A 16,216-nucleotide genomic window follows, 5' to 3' on the forward strand; every position below is an offset into this window, starting at 1 on the left:
AGACTCACACCCTGTAAGTCACTGCACACACTACAATTAAATTAACCAATCTTAATCAAGGCATGGGATTAAATACATTAGAGTTTCAATCCACCCCCAGCATCTGCATGCATCATCACCATCCCAGTGTGTGTGTGAGCAGCATAAATGTATGATTATTTCACTTGCTTGTGAAATATGCCACAGCTTGCAAGAAGTGGTTAAAAGCAAACCTGAGAATGATAAAAGCTGCTTGACCGTAATGATTTTAAAGATGAAATATGTTGCAGCAACATTAGGAAAGGGTGTCTAGGTTGCAGTGCTGCGCCTAATGACACCCACTTAGGCCCAATTAAATGAATGGACATCCTGAGATGGCTGTGACAATGAACAATTATAGCACACATAACAGGCAAGAGATGACAGTTTCAAGTTCCTCAATGTGTTTACCTCTTTGTAATGTTTTTTCTGCAGGAGTTTTAGCTGCTTGCAAAGCTTGGTGTTTGTCAAATGTTATTGCAACTGCTGTAACAGTGACCTGCAATTGTAAATATAATGTTGTCAGGTTTTTATTCCTTAGACTTTATTTCAAAGTTTTAAATTAACCCCATCTACACTTTGGGGAGATATACAGACACACATTGTGCAAACCTTCACACTTTGCTTTTTAACTTAACCATGGCATTTTTCTTAGCTGGTGGTTAATGGAAATCTTCACTTGCTGATCTCAGCAGATGGCATGCTCAAGGGTGAAGGAGCCAACTGGGCTTGAAGAGGTGTTGGGAAGTGCACCTCCACTGGCCCTCACTGGGTGCCAGTCCAAGCTTAATTGACCGCCTGGGGGACAGAGACTTGCCATGAACCAGAACTTTGCATCTGTGGACCACACCAAGTATTTAAATACTGGACATGCCACACAGAGACACATTAGTGTTGGAGGTGACTTCCCTGCTCACCTTCCCTCTGTCACATACTCTTGCTATGGGCATCAGCTGTCACTAGTTACCCTCCACATGTTTAGCTGTTTGAGGGGGATTTTTTTGCCTTCCTCATCAGTCAGGATGTTTTCTGGCATTTTATTTCCAGAACATCTGTTGGTGAGTGAAGGGCACTCAGAAGGAACATCAGTCATGCGGGGGGAGAGGGCTAAGGAATATTGGGGGCACCAATTAGGCCTTGGCCCCAGCTTAGGGGCAGGGTTGCCCGTCACCCATCCAGGTTCTCGGATGAGGCCTTCCTGAAAACTGCCCACATCAGGGTGAACCCCTGATGCCAGGGGACTCCTACGCGCATTCCACAGCTGGTGGGGTGGAGAGAGAAATACCGGGCAGCAGGCAAGCTGTCCAATTAGGTGAGGATTTGCCCTGTGCCTTGCCAATCCTGGACTCTCATTTCGGGTGCAGTGGGTGCAAGACAGGTTTGAAAGCAAAACTTTTACAGAACATCATAACCTAATCACTATGGATTGGATCCAACCTAAGGTTGCAATTGATCTCGCCTTCTTTTTAGGGCTCATGTGCACTGGACAGAGGTTTCCTCTACCAAGCCCTGCTAGTTTCCACTGATGGAGTGATGCCAGTGTTACTCCACTGACAGGGAACTCTCTGTTCTGCCTGAGAAACATGCAAGTGGGCAGAAGTGCCACAGGCTGGATTGCCAGCAGCCTGCAGAAAGCCCCCAAATGGGGGAGGGGCTGTGCTAGATCCAAAACTAGCGCCATGGGACAGCATTGGGTCTGATCACTGGACTAGCCCATTGTCTCCCACCCCCAAAATCAACAGAACCTGATGGCAGGTGTGACTGTAATAGTCTGAATCCAACTCAATGATCTTTCAATACAAACTACTCCATTGAATGAGCCTATTTTGATAACTTGTAATTAGAAATAAAGATGTCTGGGACTGTGTAAAGGAAAAATGGTAGGCAACTATCCAGAGCAATGGTACTTTGTATGGCTGATTTGAGATTTTATAAAACTCTGCCTTCCTTGCAAGGTGGCCCAGGGCAGCAAACCACAAAACAGCACATTTAAAAAAACAAAAAACAATTACAAGCATTACAACCATCTGAAAAACCTTTTAAAATAGCAAAACAGTTTGTATGCAACAGTGTAATCTTAGTAAGGTTTTGTTTCTGTCAGCATTCCTCACAACAACTTTGAAAGAAAGAAATTTAATTAAACATGATTTCACCATACTCTGGGGCATGCAAATAACTGCAAAGGTTAGAATGCAGTCAAACCTCTCATTTAAATACAGCAATTGCTAAAATAGGCTCACAGCATGGCCACACATATTTTAAAAGGAAATGGCAACGAGCACTGCAATTACATGGAACCACATGAACATTTCTGTGGAGACACATTTAAATTATCAAAGTTATATACAATGTCCAGGGCCTTGCCGAAAACAGCCACATTCTTGAGAATGTGTGTCCTACAGCAACTGAGCAAAAGGAGCATTACAACTGTCATTCTCCAAAGTATCTTCATAAACTTTGTTTGCTAAGCAGGCCAAGCTTTTAAACTTAAAAATTGTAAAACTAAATGGTTGGGAAGGAGCTTTCAGCATCACCTGTGTCTGACCTGACCAGCTTTACTTTTTCAAAGTCTGCTCCTGTCACAGATTAATGTGAAGAGCTTCAAATACAAAAAGGTGAATGGACTGGCTTACCTGAATTAATTCATCCTCTGGAAGAGCAACTGTAAAATTTACATGGCACAGACAGCAAGGAATCATAGATCGAAGTTTAAAATACAGGCTCTGTTGAACACAAGAAATTAGTATATATTATGTATCTAGTATGCTCTGAATTGGTGGAAGTCTGGGTTTCATTTCTTTGTAGCCCAACTCTAATTCCCTGCTTCAGCTACATCAGTGTGAGCAGATGCTGCCATCTACCTTTAAAGTGTGCATGAATCATTTTGAGTATGCTGTTTCTGGCATACTTGGACCCTTGCCTGTAGTGGTTTGCAAAAGATATGTTGGAAAGATTCATACATTTGGAGATATATATTGCAAATGTGTATGTGGGGGGGGGGAAGAGACTCAGTTTCTTACAGTGGCATTAAAATGGCATTTAAGAATCATCTGATGACTTTGCTAATTACTGTATAGTTGCCAACCTTTGTCACTCCATGCTGAATGTGTGGCTTTTGGTCAAACTCCAGAAATGCCCATGCAAGAAATCTTCCATCTTTGGCACAGGTGTTGTGCTGCTACTGGATTTGTATGTTGTCAGTGGTTTTCAGGAATAGAGTTTCGGTGAAAAGCACCCTTGATGTTTTAAAGTAGATAGCTAATGAATCACATACACTGATACTTACTCTGGTGTCTTAACAAGAAAATAGATGTAGACTTGCATTATCTTATGTGCCATTTAACATTTGTATATGATTTCCTGAGACCTAAAGTTGGAATGGACCAGGTAGTCATCTAGTACAACCGTTTGCTACGAGGCTGTGCCCACCCGCTCGCCAGCATTGTCCCATTCAGTATTAGCTTATGCAATCCACTCCACAGTTTGCCACAAGCAGAAAAGTAGGCACTGAGAAGTGACAGAAAAGTAATTCTACGTACCATTGGCAAAAAAACTTAATAGTTCAAACACATCCATAGTTCCAGCAGCCATTCATTTACCTTGAGCAGATTCTCACAGAGATCATTAAAGGTCTTGTTGAGTGTTTGGTTTGTTAGGGTAACATTATTAAGTCTGGAGACTCTCACTGATGTGAACATCTAAAGCAGAAACAACAAATTAAATGAGTTGCTGTTTAAATATAATTTTATTACAGACCATATAAGTAATTAAGGTTGAGAGAGGTGATGAAGTTTGTTGTTGTTGTTGCTGTTGTTGTTGTTGTTGTTGTAATAAATCCAGGATGACTTAACACAGATAGAACTTGTCTGTTCCATTTTACAGTACAACTAAGAGCCATGAACCTGTGTTGGTATGTGCAAGTAAATTCTATATGTGCTATGTATTTATATAAAGGAGGGGCATGGGTTTGTACCAGAGAAGGGAAAGATTAGGAACATAGTTTAGAGTTTAACTTTTAGGTTTGGTTTCAAATATCTGTGAGCTGAAGGTTCAGGGGGGTAGTGGAGAAACCCACTAGCATTTTTCCACAAAAACTTCACATGGTGCTACGACAAAACTCAATCTTGATGAGCACTTCCGTGGAGTAATAGTTCATTTGCTTGATGGTGTTAAAACTGTTCTTGATGGGATTACACTCATACCCACACCAGGTTCACAGCTTGAGGACACTCCTAGGTCTGTCACAACAGACTCACGTTACATCAGTGGCACATAATATGTTTCACCAGCTTAGGCTGGTGTAGTAACTGGGACCTCTTCTAGATAGCCAGTCATCCATGCTCTGGTAATGCTCCAATTAGACTACCGTAATCTGGTAGATGAGGGTGGTGACATGTTACACTTGAACACAGCTCAGAAACTGAAAGCTGCACAGAACATAGCTGGTAGGGCACTAACTGAGACTGGTCATCGGGAACAAAACCTCAGTAATATTGAATATTGGCGCCTGGTGCATTTCAGAGTGCAATTCAAATTGCTAGCACTTAGCTATAATGCCCTATACTGTTTGGGACCCAGGTAAATGGAACAGTAATTACTCCCATAGCAACTTGGCTGTGTATTAAAATAATCTTATCAGCGCTCTCGTTTGAATAACTCCACCTGAGGTGAAGTGGCTAGCAACCAAGGAGAAGAAGGCACATTTAGATGTGGTGCCTGGAAGGCTTGCAGGGCATGCAAACTATTTTATTTGGGGCACCAAATACTTTTCCTCCTCAAATTTTAAAAACAGTATTTCCTGCTTTGTGTGGCCTTTTCCCCACTGCAATTTATGTTTGGATCTTATGTTGTATTATTATTATTATTATTATCATATTTGTAAAGTGCCCTGTAAACCTTTGCAGAAGAGAGATATTCAGGTCCATTCATTCATTTGTTAAGGTGGGTTTCATAGCAGTTCTTATGCTTCATCTTGAGCACAGTTTGCAGAAGCCAAACAATCTCTTTAGCCATCCCCAACCTGTTGCCTTCCAGTTGTTGGTGATGGCTGGTAAGAGTTGTAGTCCAAAACATCTGGAGGGCAGCAGGATGAGGAAGGGGACTCTAGTGGAAGGTGTAAAAATGGTCCTTCTCTGAGTGGAAGGGCACCTTTAGATACAATCCATCGTGCCACCACTGGGCCCTAATTTTTTATAAAGAACTGATGGTATGGGGGATCTTGCTCCTATAATTTTTTTACATGGATAATTATTCTTATGAATGCTAAACACTGTGTTAGACACAAATCATTATTTAGGTCTGAGATTATACATTTCACTATGAAAGAAAAGGCATTTAATTTTTGTTTTTGCATGCTTTTTTCTTTACCTGTATATCAGAAGTCCAGTTATTTATACCAGGCATAATTTCTGTGTTGCAGCTATAAAATCCTGCCAAATCACATAAAAGTTATTGTTTTTAATAGCAGAGAACATTAATAGCAGAGAACATTATTATGGTGCTGTGTAACATGATCAGCTTTCAAGTTTTGTGTATTTTCACAGCTAGATTTTCAACTAGCTTAATATATCAGAAAACACAATCCAGAAATATTCTGCACAAATATGTGTGCTAATCCTTAGAAAAAGTAAGAGTACAGAAAGTTTTTAAAATGCAATGTCAAGGCTGGTTCAACTGCAGGTCAGTATGGAGACTCAGAGCTGAACTGTAAAATTGATTCTTTATTCAAGGAAACAGAATACAAACAAGAAAATCCTACGCGAGACTGGCCCCACTGAAGAATTTGCCAGAACTGATGATCTGATCACTTCCCCCTAAGTCTCCTCCCCATCCAGCCGTTTTCCCTGCAGTCTTAAACTCTGCTGGGGAGGGGGCCGCTACAACCTCTGGGCTTGTCATTCTGCTACATGCAAAATTCTCCAAGCGCTTGGAGACAATGGGGGAGGGGAGCTGCATACAGTAGGACCAGCAGGCTCCTGTGAATCTTTTGCAGCCTCAGCTCCCACCTCCTACTGCCATTTTCTGCCTCTTCTTCCTCTCTCTCACTCAAGCCTGTTGCTTGTTCAGCATTCAACCATTCTGCCTCCACCCCTTCATCCTCTGACCTGTCTTCCGTGTGCCACCAACATTCCCTGGGTTTGGAGTCTTCCTCTTCTGTGGCTTCACTAGAGGGTTTTCCAGCTGCAGCCTCCCACCATTTCTAATTGCCCAGCCAGTGCCTGACACCCCACTTGTGAAAGTGGCCAGGATTACGTATTTTAGGCAACCATGCAGGAAAACAGTAAAAATATGAGATGAGCCCGAGATCCCCGACTGGAGAAAGGCCATGATTCAGTGGCACAAGATTTGCTTTTCAAGCAGAAACTTCCATGATCAATCCCCAGCATCTCCAGGTAGGGCTATGGAGAACTCCTGCTGCCAGTCAGTGTCAACCATACTGAGCTAGATGGACCAATGGTCAAACGCAATATAAGGTGGTTCCTTTGAAAGTACTTGCAGTCAGATTAAAAAAAACAACAACTGCAAAATCCAATCAGTTGTTCAGTCTAGGTGACTGAAGATAGATTGAATAAGAAGAGATTTTTTTTGATATTTTTCAACCTTCTAGTTCTCATAATTGTAGAGAAAATCAACAAAATACACTTTGTAAAGTGTTTGTGAGAAATAAATCCCACTAGCACTCTATAGTGGCTGAGAAATTCCACCAGGGGGCACTCCTAGAGCCACAAATCCTCTTAAATCCATTATGGAATGCAGCAAAATAAATAGATCTATTCTAGCCTGTATATGAGAAACTGACTACCAAAAAATACCGGAATGGTTTAAAGGAAGAAAGACGATACTGGAGGGAGGACTACAAAATGATGTATAAAGTGTCAAGTGGCTAGTAGATTGTGGACAAGTTGGAAGTTGAGAAATGAAAACAAATGGACACTAAAATATAACAATTATTATGGATGTTGTTGGTAGACTCACTAGCCCATGAAGTGTGATTGTGCATAATTTATTACTTATAGAATTTGTATTGAATATTTTGACATGACAGTCCTCAAAGCGGTTAATAAACAGCCAATATAAAACTAAGTAACTAAAAGATAATATAAAGGCAATATCCAAAAGGTTTTCCACATATTTTGCATTTGTCTCTGCTATTCTCAAGGGCTGTGAAGTGGTGGGAAGGACAGAATCTTGCTATTATACAGTTGTGATGCACTGCAGAAAATCATGAAACTGATAAGTTAATGGAAGAACACAGCATTTCAGCACGCTGAGCGCCCCACCCACTGTACCCTTTTTAGTTGTTTGACTTTGAAACCTTTTCTGTTTACTGACCTAAAAGACAGTTCACGGACAGCAGTTTATTCAAGTACAAGTTAGCGGCATCTGTTATTGGACCTGCAGGGCCTCAAACAGTGCAAAGTACAAGTGTGTTTTCAAATTCTGGAGGTTAAGCAGTTTCAAGAGATAAGAGAGTGGGGTGGGGGAATGACCATGACTGTGGAAGAACGTCAGAAAAGCCCAAATGGATCGAATCAAATATCCATCAACGGTAGGAAGTATCCTGTTACCAACATCAGTCAATCAAATGCCTCTGGGAAGCCCACAAAAGCAAAACAACAGCCTCCCATTGTTGCTCCCCGCCAACTAGTACTGAAACCCTAGCTTGGTGAGCTATCTCATACTGTCTATACACAACCACTGGGCAGAGATGAGAATGGGGTAATCTATATTGGCTCCTAGGATTGGCAAGCAGCATGGATCCCTTAGACAGGCCAAGTAGAAAATACTATTCCGCTGACCAGGCCAAGAGGAGGAAAGCAACATCACAGTAATATTAAATAACAGGAGCCTGGGCTTCTAGTTTTGTCAGCCAGGCTTCTGCATTCTAAACCTCAGGGTCAAACTCAGGCACCCCCAGTTCCAGCAACAGAACAAAGGACCCTCCACTGGAGAAAGCACAGTCCAGCTCTGGGTGCAAGTATGGCTGTCCCAATCTCAGGCTAGTCAGCACGGTTTGTAGTGGTATGCAAGACGACTCTATGATTTACTGTAGGCCATATCCACACACACTGACTTCTTGTAACCAAGACCACCCCCAAAATATAGCATTTTTAAATAAAAAGAATTGGTCCTCCATGCAAAAAGGTTTTTTATTACCTGCAAAACATGTCCATTCCCCTGTGCTTCATTTTTTACTGACTGCTCCCATGGATCCCTTTTTGTGACACTATAATGCCAAAGGGTTTTTGTGAGCCCCTGAAAGACTGCCTCAGAATTTGTCCTTTTAAACAAATGCAATTTTATGAGCTATTATGAATGATTTAAAATAGTGTAAAACAGCTGCTGGGAATGCTTTTTGGAAAGCAAGCCTTGAGAACTGCAGCTATTACCACAGCCACTTTTACATGCAGCCCCAGAGTTCACCAGGGGTCAGCGTGGCCCTCGGCCTGAAAAGGATTAGCCACCCGTGAACAAGAATATATACAATTTCTATGAACACAACAGATTTATTAACCAACTGCTCAACAATAATAGGATGGATTCTTAACCAGCAGAACCTTGAATCAATGCTAGGATCCCCTTAATCTGAGCATGTTTAATCACCCTTCAGCAGGTAATATGAAGGTTTCTAATTTGTGGTGCCAGCACAAAAAAAGGAAAGTCATCTCTTTTTTATTTTATAAATCCTAAAAAGTTGGAAGGCGAGTAAAGTGAGCTAATCCAGGGACCAATCACATAAAGACCTACACTGAAAAGATTGGTCACATTAGTAGCATTTGGAGAACAGACCTTCAGGGTCACGCTGCAAAGCATGTCAGAAAAGAGTCAACCCTCAACTTGTTCTAATCTGATTCTGTGGACATGGGAACCTCATCAGGGCACAGCCATTATAAGCAACCCGATACTGAAGCAACAAACACCCACACAACGGCTACTGAAATGCACACAGCTTATTGGTAGATTGTATTGCAGCACCGACCAATCCTTCAACAACTTAGTCGAAAACACACTCATAGAGCCAGGCAGGACTCAAGCACTTCTTTGAGGATTGTGCAAGTTTGGGCTTTCAGCCTTTATCTCAGCCTGTGCCAGAAGAGATAGCATTAGAGAGATACTGTAAATGAATCCACCCTGTTTTAGACAAATATTTAACAAGTATCCAAGGTTATCAATCCTGTGGAGTTAGATGAGGAAAATAGGCTTAAAACCAATATTGAATTAATTCAGAGCATCAAACTAGCATTCTGAGTTAGGAGATGCAAAAACCAGGATGGAGAAGCACCAGAATGGAATCTGGTTTTCAGTCTGTGGGTTGACAGTATATATATGAATGCAGCCATCATCTCTCAACCTCAGAAACTTCTCTAATATGGGGGGTAATAATTCTGATCTACATTATAAATTCACTGTAAATCTTACTGAGATAATATCCTCTTCAGAGGGTATTATATTATTGATCTAAAGTCCAGGCTAACAAAAGTGATTCAGATATTGTGATGGTTATGGGTGGGTTACTCGTGTGTAAACTGCCTCCACTTCAGTTAGATCGTTTGCTCAACCATGTTTAGGGTTAGAGCTCGCCCTCCGTGACCTGTTAGTCACTTGCAGAATCCGTCAGTGGGCGTTTCTTGAATCTCTTCCAGCATAAAAGCTGTTCGACCCCAAGTCTCCGCCTGTGTTCCCTGCGCGGAACGCGTCTGCGCAGGTAAGGGGACGGCAAGGGCGTGCCAGCGCTCTCTCCGCTGGTCTCGGTTGAAGGGTCTCGGAGCCCTGACACCGATTCCTCCATCTCCCTCTCCTCTCTATTGGTGTCACACTGAATTCCTTCCCCCCGACTGGTTCCCTCTCCGGCATCGCTCTGGAGCCCTGCCTCCGCTTTTCTCTCTGATGTCAGTTCCCTGACAGATATATAGCATTAAATGTCTCACACAGTTTCAGTTCACGTTATGCAAGTAACAGTTCAATCCAAAAGTAAAGGTTCCCCACCTTTGGATGGAACATGTCCAATATACCCGATTACATGGTTCTTCATCAAATGAAGAGAATCGGCAGTTTATTGTCGGAGAGAATTGCCTAAAGTCAACAAAATTAGAAACCAGTGTTTACCATACCTGAAGGTGGAGGGACATCTGTTAATAAAGAGTGAACATCTTCCATTGCATCGGTATCATCAATCTGAAAAAAGACAGTATATAAATTATGTTGTGCACTCTGAAATTGAATTTATCAAGATGAATACAGCATATACTGTATGACATACATACATACAGGTACATACAGATACATACAGATACATACATATACATATACATATACGTATATGTATACATATACGTATACGTATACATGCATATACGTATAGCCAAGGCTTTTTTGCTCCTAAAAACATGTTTGGTAACTTCAGTTAGGCTTAAAATCACCATCACAACTAAGTTTGCCCCTGGACAAATTGAGCTGGAATTTAAATGTAACATGCTCAAGAGAAAGTGTGTTTATGAACACAGCCAAAATCATTTCAACTGGTTTTTCACTCTTCAAGACAATTCAATTGATTTGGGACTATTTTTAAATGCTCATGATTATAAAACAACTGTCCATATTTTTTAAAAAAGATATATTTATTTCATAAAGAATAGCTGTGCCAACTTTATAAAAATTTTATTTCCTGATCTGTCGTGGCACTAGCTGTAGTTTGGGCTGTGAGAGGGAAGGGATGCAAGCAAACAAACCTGCTAAACCAGCCCCTTCTTCAATTTTACCACTGGCACCATATGGATACCATTTTCCCCTGGCTCCCTCCACTAAACACCTCCCCTATCTCTCTCCAACATTTCTTAACTGGTGCAGCCAAATCTCCACATTGGACAGAGTGGTAAGGCAGTTAGGTAAGGGGTGAATAAGAAGGCAAAGACACAAACCCAAAACAAACTTAGTTTTTACTTAAGATTTTTGTGTGAGGTAACAAATTCAGAGTTTTTAATGTTCTAGAAAAACATTTGTTTTTTAAAAAATAGTTTTGACTAGCTATCCATTAAAGCAAAATACAAATAAGAGAGGAAAAGGCATCCGCTCCCAACTTTTTGGACCACCAGACAGTAGATGACTGCTCTTTCAGTTTTCATTTCCCTAAACCTGTTAGGTCCCTTAAATATTTTGTTCAATTTTTCCCTTAGCTACTAAGTTCCTTAGCTGAATCTCTGACCTTGGTTAGAAAGCAGATGCAACAATTTCACCAACCAACCAAAATACAAAATTCTGAACAGCTATATTCCTTCAATGTCACAAATAAAGCAATACTTTGGTTAATAATTATCAAAGCAATCTTATCTAGAAATGAAAAAACAGAAGAGCTCAATGAATGCTGAGAATAACAAACAACTTATACACTTAGGTCTTCATTGATCAAACAGGAGCTAAAAAATATTTGTTGTAGGCCACTAACCCCTTTCTAGTCTATTTTGGCTGATAGAGCATATCTGATAATTTGGATAGTTAAACTATAAGTTTGTCACTAAGAATTTTAGAGTTGCCTCTCCTAGGGCTGTTATGTTACCATGAAAATTTTTGAATTCCTGCAACTTTTTATTATAGAAAATCAGGCGTGTAAGGCAAACAATCGTATACTTTATGACAGTGGACACCCCCAACTCTCCCCAAGGATTATACTTCATGAAGTAGAATCTAGTTCACAGTAGCTTGCACCACAATAGATGTGTTAGTGTTTAACAAGAAAGTATTCTTTAATTAGCAACTTTGATATTTTTATACCCTTTAAGTTCTTCAGAAGGCATGTAGAAGTCTAAACTTTACAGAACATACCTCCAAGACGAAAGCATCTTTTTTCCCATGTGACAGGTCCAATTCTGTAATTTCATCAGAACTTTCAGACTGTGATCTTAGCACCCTAGTACGCCTTGGTTCTGGAATGGGCGAACCTATAATTTCTTCAGGTGCCTCCTAAGCAGAACAATGGTATGAAAACATGTATGCATCCCTTATTTTATTAAATCTCGCTTATTTTAAATGCCACGCCACTATACCCTTCCTCCAAAACAAAGGCAAAAAGTACAGGCACTGCCCCTTATCATCAGGGCCAAATTCAACACCTTGAAAGGTACAATCTGAAGAAGTGTTGAATAGCATGGATCAGGTCCTAATTCATGCAACGCAGAACTTCTTCAAAGTGCACCTTTCGATTGCTGGTGCTTCCTCCCTTCCTTGCTTGGCAGTGGATGAAGGGGTGCATGATTTCTGCAGTCTAAAAAAAGCACAGAGGCAGCATCCCCTAAAGCAGAAATACTGCAGTTCAAGAGCTGAGGAAGCAATAAAGTGTTTGCCTGTTTAACTGTTCCTGTCCGAAGTACCCAACTGAGAACCTAATGGATGCAGCACCAGCATCTTCTTAGACTAAAGAATCCACCTACAACTTATGCTTTCTCTATGAAATGCAGGGACACTGGGGCTCTGCAGTTTAAAAAGTTATGTACAGAACTGAGCAGACTGTGGGTTCCTGAGGGTAAGCCAAGGCAGGAAATGAGGAAACCAAGCCTAGACCTACGTTGTGTATCTGGGTTCCTTGGTATTTTGGCCTTCCTCCTTTACAGAAGCCACCAATTTAGGTTTGAGCTACATCAGGGGGTGAAGGGGCTGGGGAGGAAAGGTTCAGTTGTTCTTGCAAACCTCTTTGTATATATGCATTATAATAATAAAAAGAAACCTCCCTCCCCCCAAATTAAAGACTCCCCCACTTGTGCACACGGCTACCTTCTAAGTAAGTTTCTTTGCTCATGTGCATGATCCATTCTGCATTAGCTAACAGGATATAGATTAGGTATGAACTGTGTATGACTCAGAATTGTTTGAACGGTTCCATAACCTTGCTTACTGGAGGGTTAATCTCATAAAGCTCCTTATTTTTGGCTATTGTATCATTTATCTTCTTCTGCATGTGTGATATATGTTGTTCGTAAGTGGCGTCATTCGGCGTCTTCCCAGCAATTTGAATTCCACCAGGAGATGGTAAAGCAGTCAGGTATACACCTGTGGCAGACTTTAAAGAATAAGACAAAAAAAATTGAAGTGCAATATATATTCATACTTTTTTAAATAAATGCTTTATAAGCATGCATTTCACACTATTTGTTAAATGTCCACTATTTAAACTTGAATCTCACAATCACAAATTTTCTAGTAATGTTATACTATTGGAATAACTTCTGGAAGCTTTCCACACTAAACCCATTTGACAGAACATGTAATCCATTCAGCTTTTTAAAAAGACTAGCAACACAAAAATTTATACATTGTAACAGAAATCGCCTTCATTGTTCATACTTACAATTTTACAAAAACTGCTATAAGCTGGATCTTGCAAGAGTCTAGAGTGCACTAGCTCTTATATCATCTTTGTGTTTTATATACAAAATACAACGGATAACATAGAAACTGCAGACAAAGCATCTTAAGAACTTAACCAGGATGCATCCCATCCTGAACCACAATGAGATTTATTCTGCCAGCAGCCTTCAAGGAACATCCCTAAACGCTGAATCTCAAAGTCTCTGTTTTCATTAGAAAACTATGGAGAAGATAAACGGCTGGATCATAGTTCTCATCCTAACATTCACTTTCTTCAGGCGTTCAAAACAAAGTGCAATGCCTCAGCCTGGGTAGGATGATGCAGGGGTGTGAACGAATGTGCGGTAATAGTGGGGCTTAGGAGCACACCTCCCAAGCCCATAAATGCTCTTTAGAATGGGTGAAGAGAACTCAAGAATGCTCCATTCCTGGCTGCAAGACTGTTTCTACCAACAATTATTTAAGAACTTGAAAAACCCTGCTGGATCAGGCAAAAAAGCCCATCTAGTCCAGTCCTGTTATCACAATGGCCAATCAGATGTCTATGGGAGGCCTGCAAGCAGGTTGTGAGGACAACAGCTCTCTCCCTACATGTGATTCTCATCAACTGGTATTCAGAGCATACTGCTTTCCGTATCACACATTAGAAGAAGAAGTGTTTGGATTTGATATCCCGCTTTATCACTACCCGAAGGAGTCTCAAAGCGGCTAACATTCTCCTTTCCCTTCCTCCCCCACAACAAACACTCTGTGAGGTGAGTGAGGCTGAGAGACTTCAGAGAAGTGTGATTAGCCCAAGGCAGCTAACCCAGCAGCTGCATGTGGAGGAGAGAGTTTTGAGCATGAGACTGGAGTCTATGGGAAATGCAGACTGACTCTTTAAGTAGTGACCTTCATTTCTGGTTGGAGAGAGCCACAGTTGTGTCACCTGCTGATTCTGCCACCTGCCAGTGGCTATTTTCCAGGTTCTCTATAGCCTTGAAAACCTTTAAGTCCATTGAAGTCTGCCATTCCCAAACCTATAATCTTCCCTCATCCCCAAAAATACATTTAATCAACTAAATACATCTCTTAAATACTACCTTCTCTTTTTGGTGTCATTGTTTATTTATAATAGGTACTTTTTATACTGCCCTTCAATCATGTTCCATGGCAGTTTAGAAGAAAGACTAAACGGCACATAATCAAAAAAGCATCACAACTAAGACTAGATTGTACCGTCCATTTAATTGTGCATTTACCATCATGGAAAAGTATTGAGGCATTCCAGGTGGCTGTTCACCAACTGTGGAGCCCACTTCTCCTAAAGCATGGAAGGCCAGCTGGCTGCCTGTAGGCCAAATACACCACCTTCTGAGTCAATTCTGTATGCTTTACCGGTACCTTGACCAAGTTTCAATTAAGGCACAGCAAATGCTATTCTCATTTAATTGCGATGAAAAGAAAAACTTTTGGTTGCACAAAATGTAAATAGCCCATACTTTGTTACTTTTTTACTTTATTTATAACATGTATTTTTACTTTCTTTATAACATGTGTGTAAATAGGACAATGCATGTCCTTGTGTAGAATACTATGCCTGAATGCTTGTGCTCCATAATTTTGGAAGGCCTAACTGCCGAATAGCGCCAGCTTGATTATAGAGCCTAACTACTTGGTTGTGGAAGATTGCCACTTTCTAGAGAACATAATGGCTACCAATAAGACTTTGCCTGACTATCTCAGTCAAAATCTGATCCTCTATAATTTCTAGAAGAAATATTTAAAAAATCCTCTTTGTACTGGCATCCAGTGACCAGGAGTAAGCAGCTATGGGGATATTCTAATTGAAATAGAGGTGTTGTTTTCATTATATGGGTTTTATTTTATTTTAACTGCTCTCCAGAAAAGGGAATAAAAGAACCCCAAAATAAATACAGAAAAACTTACTGCCAAACCCATTAGCATTGTTTCTCCTACTGTGATCTGAATCCTCAGTCCAAAAAGAGCATTCATTCCTTTCAGTTTTAGCTTATTCATCAGCTGAGTGTGTACTTCATATTCCATAAATGGCAGCAGATTACTGATGGAAGTTGCATTTGCTTCGGCTTGTGCTTTCTTTTTCAGCCGACACAACCTAATGGGATGGACAGTAAAACACAAAGGGTCATGTTCAACTATGTTTTAGTTGGAGTTGTCCCACTGAAATTAATGTATATGACTAAGCTAGGTCCGTTAATTTCAATGGACCATGAGGAAAACCTAGTTGAATACTATCCAGAGTGGTAAGCCTGGTCTTACATGAAAAGTCTCTTAGCAATGGCTAAGAAGTTTAACACCATAAAATGCCCTATTCTATAAAAGCATGATTCCCAAGGCTCCCCACCACAATCAGTGATATGCCAAGCTATAGGTAAAATGGGTTGAAGCTAGCAAAGGTCTAACAGGTAAACTAGAAGGTCTGAACAAAAACAAAGGACTAGATTAAAAAAACACAGTCTGACAGATGAGTTTTAAAGCTTACCAGCAACAGAATTATGGGCAGCATTATCTACTAAATATGCAAATTAAAAAAGGGCGAAATGCAAGTTCCACCCAGAAGGGAGTATCGTCAAGTTAAATGGTACCTCCTTCCTAGAAAATGTGCTTAAGCTGTAAGAAAAAAAATGATGCGTCAGAAGTAACAAGTTGCTTGTCTTGACAAAAAGCGTCCAGACTAAAATTCATTTTTTGCCTTCCCTTTTCCAGAGTAGACCTGCTCTTGGTAAAAGGAAACTTTCAGATGCTGTTAAAGGAACCGGCGCTACTAACATTGATAGCTGTACCCTGCTCTTTAAGACAAACAGAGAGGTCAAAACAG

General features: G+C 40.7%; 1 protein-coding gene across 50 annotated transcripts in view; it reads right to left on the reverse strand.

Moving 5' to 3' along the window:
* C2CD5 (C2 calcium dependent domain containing 5) overlaps window positions 1–16,216 on the reverse strand; it is an 88,043-nt gene that overhangs the window by 14,976 nt on the left and 56,851 nt on the right. For all 50 annotated transcript variants that reach the window (XM_083699901.1, XM_083699904.1, XM_083699877.1 and 47 more), the window contains 8 exons: window positions 15,307–15,493; window positions 12,905–13,069; window positions 11,839–11,976; window positions 10,131–10,194; window positions 5,386–5,447; window positions 3,618–3,716; window positions 2,652–2,741; window positions 430–517 (listed from right to left, as the gene is read on the reverse strand). In XM_083699901.1, the coding sequence (XP_083556027.1) occupies window positions 430–517; window positions 2,652–2,741; window positions 3,618–3,716; window positions 5,386–5,447; window positions 10,131–10,194; window positions 11,839–11,976; window positions 12,905–13,069; window positions 15,307–15,493 (893 nt within the window). The remainder of the gene's footprint in view (window positions 1–429; window positions 518–2,651; window positions 2,742–3,617; window positions 3,717–5,385; window positions 5,448–10,130; window positions 10,195–11,838; window positions 11,977–12,904; window positions 13,070–15,306; window positions 15,494–16,216) is intronic.

The sequence above is a fragment of the Podarcis gaigeae genome (assembly GCF_964106915.1).
Source record: "Podarcis gaigeae genome assembly, chromosome: 10".
NCBI classification, from domain to species: Eukaryota; Metazoa; Chordata; class Lepidosauria; order Squamata; family Lacertidae; genus Podarcis; species Podarcis gaigeae.